The sequence below is a fragment of the Melanotaenia boesemani genome, chromosome 20 (genome assembly GCF_017639745.1).
Source record: "Melanotaenia boesemani isolate fMelBoe1 chromosome 20, fMelBoe1.pri, whole genome shotgun sequence".
NCBI classification, from domain to species: Eukaryota; Metazoa; Chordata; class Actinopteri; order Atheriniformes; family Melanotaeniidae; genus Melanotaenia; species Melanotaenia boesemani.
The window spans coordinates 17,584,043-17,589,536 of record NC_055701.1 but is presented as its reverse complement, the minus strand read 5'-3'; the positions used below and the strand labels follow the sequence as shown (position 1 = coordinate 17,589,536).

At 37.0% G+C, this 5,494-nt stretch overlaps 1 protein-coding gene across 1 annotated transcript; it reads left to right on the top strand.

Moving 5' to 3' along the window:
• Window positions 1–1,419: 1,419 nt before the first annotated feature.
• On the top strand, window positions 1,420–2,743 carry dio3a (iodothyronine deiodinase 3a). The gene has a single exon (XM_041972100.1). The coding sequence runs from the start codon at window positions 1,482–1,484 to the stop codon at window positions 2,265–2,267; it is 786 nt and encodes a 261-aa protein (XP_041828034.1). The 5' UTR covers window positions 1,420–1,481; the 3' UTR covers window positions 2,268–2,743.
• The last annotated feature ends 2,751 nt before the right edge of the window (window positions 2,744–5,494 follow it).

The window sequence follows — 5,494 nt, the reverse complement described above, 5'->3', positions numbered from 1 at the left end:
GTAATCATTCTACCACTCCACCACTGATAGCCTCCTTACTGCTGTACAGTGTGGTTCAGCTGCTGTACTACAGATGACAGGAAGAGACTGCAGCGAGTGATGAGAGCAGCAAAACAGGTGATCAGGACAGTACATGTACACTGGCAGACTCCAGCTGAAAAACAGTGGAAACATCAGAGACCCCTCACACCCTGGTCATCCCCTTTTCTCTCCTCTCCCATCCATGAGAAGATACGGGACCCTCAGAGTTAAAACCAACAGACTCAACAACAGCTTCAACCCCTAAGCTGTTAAATGTATCACCCCCACCCCACTAACTGAAAAACCCCACACCCAGACAATGCATACACCTTCCCTCAGTGCAACACATTACTTATTAATACTCAAATTCTATTTATTCACCCTTTATTCTTCATTATATATATATATATATATATATATATATATATATATATTTCTATGTATAGTATCAAATTTTTATATTCTGGTGTAGTCTCTTGTCCATACCTTGTACACGTCTCTTAAGTTGGGTTTGCACTTTAATTGTGCTGTAAAATGAAGCTGCTAAACTGATTTTCATTGTTCCTGTGACAATAAAGTTCTCTAACTCAATCTCAATGTCGCTGCTAGGTTAGTAGAGTTAGAAAAATACTAGTTTTTGATTTTAAGCCGAGTTTTTTCATTTCAATAAAAGTTTAGCCACCAGTTCAACATCTTAACCAAACAGCACTGGATTTTTTTAAGTTTTTTTGTTTGTTTTTTATATAAAGTGCCAAATCTAAGCCCTTCATAAGGTGAGATATCCCTATATTTTTCAGGATGTTTAAATAATCTTATGAGAGGTTTAATTGTATCAGTCTGACTAAAACTGTATGAAATCATATTGAATTATAAATGTAATCCACCCTGATATTTCTAGAGTCCACTATAGACCAAAAGCGTGAGCTTTTTATTTATTTATTTATTTTTAAGTAGCTTCCCATCTGGAAAAGAAGCTGTGTCGTTTCCGTGGGCGACTTTTGCTGGTGTTTTATATATATATATATATATATATATATATATATATATATATATATATATATATATATATATATTAAGCCCCTTCTGTAAATTTGCTTCTTCATATATATATATATATATATATATATATATATATATATATATATATATATATATATATATATATATATATATTAGCCTGGTATATATTCCTATTTCCGTCTTTTATTTCCAAATTACGCACTGCTGTGACGCATCCTTCCCTTCATCCTTGTGGCATAAACTGTTGAGATGACAGAAGGTAATCCCCACCATGTGAGGCCTCGGCCCCAGTTTGGAGGCGGGGTGTGATTCATTCAAATCTGCCGGTGCTATAAAAGGAGGTGAAGTTGCAAGTAACCCAACTTCAAACCACAAGCTCGTGGCACGGCTCTAGATCCAGGTTGTCCAGGTTGAGATCCAGGTTGTCATCATAAGTGATTATGCATACTATTAAAGCTATTAAAAATGCAATAGTTTGTTTAGCCCTGCTACCTCGTTTTCTGGTGGCAGCTGTTGTATTTTGGCTGCTTGACTTTTTATGCATAAGGAAAAGGGTTTTCCTCAGGATGAAGGAGCAGGGAGGCGATCCCATTGATCCTCCTCTGTGCATATCGGACTCCAATCGGCTTTTCAGCTTCGAGTCCCTCAAAGCGATCTGGCACGGTCATAAACTGGACTTTCTGAAAGCCGCACATCTCGGTCACGGAGCTCCAAATACTGAAGTTGTCCAGCTGAAGGACCAGCGGCGCAGCCGGATCCTTGACTACGCGAAGGACAAGAGACCGCTCATCCTCAACTTTGGCAGCTGCACCTGACCACCGTTCATGGCGCGTCTGAAGGCTTTCCAAAATGTTGTGCAGCAGAACGCAGACATAGCAGAATCTGTAGTTGTGTACATCGAGGAAGCGCATCCTTCTGACGGCTGGATGAGTACTGACGCGCCATATCAGATCCCAAAACATCGGTGTCTGGAGGACAGACTGAACGCTGCGCAGCTGATGCACCTGGAGGTGCCCGGGTCCCTGGTCGTGGTCGACAGCATGGAGAACTCATCCAACGCCGCGTACGGAGCATATTTTGACAGACTTTATATTCTGCAGGAGGGAAAGGTTGTTTACCAGGGTGGCCGGGGACCTGAGGGGTATCGGATCTCAGAGCTCAGAGACTGGCTGGACCAATACAGAAAAAGCCTGGAAAGATCCAATAATCTTGTTATTGATGTGTAGATTAAATTCATATTATTTTTTATAGCTGCTACTACAAAAATGCTGCCACTTTTCAGTATTAAAACTTCATTTAGATAGTTTTTCCCCCCGCTGGTGGTTGATGAATATTTATTTTTTTCATGAGGCTGAATTTAAGTAATTTGTTCACATTGTTCTGTCGAATGTTTCTCTCCTACCTCTCATACTGCACATCTACATCTTATTAGGACCCATTCAAACCTCGTTTGCTGTCATACCACTTCTTTCCTTCTCCTTGTGTCAATGCACTCAGTCTTGAGAGGTGCGCATCACTTTGCTTATCAGTATAGTCGTGAAGTTCGGTTTGTAAACGGATTAAATCCAGAGAGCCGATACTGATGTTTTTTGTACTGGTGATCACAGTGAAGCTGATGCTCTCTGCCTTGCATGGCGCTTATGTTTTGTAAATATTCAGTTTTATGGATATATTTTTGACTCAATAAAATGCTTTGATCTAATCCTTTATTGTAAGCCTTTATTATTATACACAAACGACTCAAATCGTATAAGCTGCATTTTTTTTATTTTTATTTTTATTTATTTATTTATTTTTGCAAAGGGTTCTGCACAGATTTTACATGGATATGGTTTCTTGCAAGAAGAAATAAGGGTCCAGTTCACTCCATAATTGACCTTTCATTGATTTCTTTAAAAGAAAAATCGTAATTCACATAAAAGCAATTTATTTTTAAATGAATGGTAACAAAAATCTGCCTACCATTTTTTTAAATCACTATTTCCTTTAAATTTACAATTTTCATTTTTTCTAGTTTCCCTGCATCAACAGGATTTGTCACTAAGTAATACCCTATATTCATCCTATAGAATCAACTACTCTTTGAAAATTGCTCTCTGGTGTCAGGGTGAAATATTGGATACCTAATAGTTCTCAACCTCCTTAAATGCTGATTATAGGTCTTTGGGTAATACTGCTGCAAATAAGCCTCAGTTTGTTTTCCATTGCTGCTTCCTGAGCCTTTGACCTCTTGCAGTTAAATGAGGATAATCACACTTGATCCTATTACTCTGAGTGATATATCCACCTATAAGGGTTTAAATGTCTTCAGGGCTTAGCACATCTATCCCCGCAGCAAGAAAGCAGTGTTAAAAAATGAGACATAACAGTGTTATCTGATGCGTCTGTATACTTGAATATGGTAATTAACACATAAACATATTTCAGTCAATCTGAAACAAAAGATTTTGTTTTCTGAAAAATAAAATACTATTTTTACTCAGCTTTGCTAGGAAATTTGCATCAAGTTCTTTGAATAAGATGCAATTAAGATTCAACAGGAAGTGATGCGTAGGTCTCAGAGGATTCAGGAGAGTAGATATTAAAGCTGCCATAACCCCAATGTGAAGCAACAACTTATTTTTTATTTTTTGTCCATTATTGACAGCACTAGTCAATTCTTGAACATCAAAGGAGGTAAATTCACAACTGGGACTTAAGTCAATGCAAACTAAACACAGCAGGCTTTTACTCAAAAACAGAGACACACAATGATACACATTGTTGTTCACTTTTACAAGAAAACCGTGTTTATGAATTATTGCTTTGAAACTAATTTGACTCACTCAGTAAACTATAAATGTTACCTCCTGTTTGAAATTTGTGATTGTAATAAGGCTGATCAAAATGAGAGGAAGCTTTGTTGTGGGTCAGGAAAACAGGATCTTTCTGGTTTTTCTTTAAACACATATTGTGGTGGTCCCACATTTAGAAATGTGAGCTTCTGCAGCCAATTTTCATGCTCAGTTCCTATGAAGAACAACATAGCAGATAACATTTTTATTACGTTTAGCTTGCAGGAACAGATTTTTTGCACCTTATCAGATTATTAATAGTTACATTCATATTAAGTTTTTATAATCTATTTATTATGAAGAAAATTATTCCCATATTCCCTGCCACAACTCCTCACTTTTATTTTTTTTGAATGGAATATTTTGTTATTTGAAGTAGACAAAAATCTAATTGGTAACATGACTTTGGGATTACAGATTGTTCTTTTGGACATAAATACAGTAGGGGACTTTGCCATACGAAACTCATAATTCATTTTAGACATTTTTCTCCATCAATTATTTTTCATGAACTTTGAGAGCAAAAATGAAATAAATAAATGAAAAGAATTACCTCAGGTGACCTGATCAGAATAGTTTATAGCTATACTTTATTTAAGGAAGTTACAAGCCATAAGCATCTGATGCCTCAGTGACTAAAAAACGTCCAGCACTATTAAAGAATATGTTACTGGTCTTACTTTAAGGGTTTCAGAGTGACCTGACTTTACTGCTCATCTGGAACACATTTAACACAAAAACACAGGGTTTTTATGTGAAACTGCCTTGACGGAGTGGTACCTGCCTAAATGAAATATAACTTGCTCCGATGTGCACCCCTGAATAGAAACCCCCAACTGGAATTCTTTGGATCTGGATTCTTTCCATGTGCAATTTTCCACGGATGTTGAATCTCATCTGTCTATGGAGAGGCCGGCGGGAACAAAGGGTTAAGGGTCTCAGACTGGGGGAAGAGATTTAACTTTTGCTGTTCTGTTTTGTTTTATGACTTGGAGGGAGCCGAATGGGTCTGCTGAGGTGTTTTTTTTTTTTTTTTCAGTTTCTCTGGTCAGCTTTGAAGGTGAGGGCCCCTTCTCTCCCCAGGGTCATAACTCCACAAATGAATGTCTGGTGTTGGGGAGCCAGAGGCCCCTGCACTCACAAAGGTTTCAGTGAAACCAGCATGTTAATACTTAACCAAGGTCTAAACAATCTTTTTGAACAGGTAAAACTAAAAGCCTCTGTGGGTCAGGAAAACACAAAAGGACATTCTTAACATTTTGTACCCCTTTGGCCATTTTCCAGGAATACAAACAGGAATTGCAAACAGCAAGTCTTGGTATTGTTGAAAGTCTTGACAGAAACTTAGACTGGAATCTTGGTTAAAGTACTCTTACAAGAAAGTCTGGAAATCTACATGTAATCTAATTAACTTTGATGATACTTGTCGTTACATATTATTTAAAAAATATTGCTGCTATCGTGTAGCTTTTATAGGGAAGGGTTGCACATTACACAACAAGAGGTTTTGATTTTTTATTATATTATTTTATTATTTTTTATTATTTTTTTTATCAGATGTTTTCCAACAAAGCAAAAGTAGGAAATGTATGGATGCAAAAAAAAAAAAAAAAAAAAAA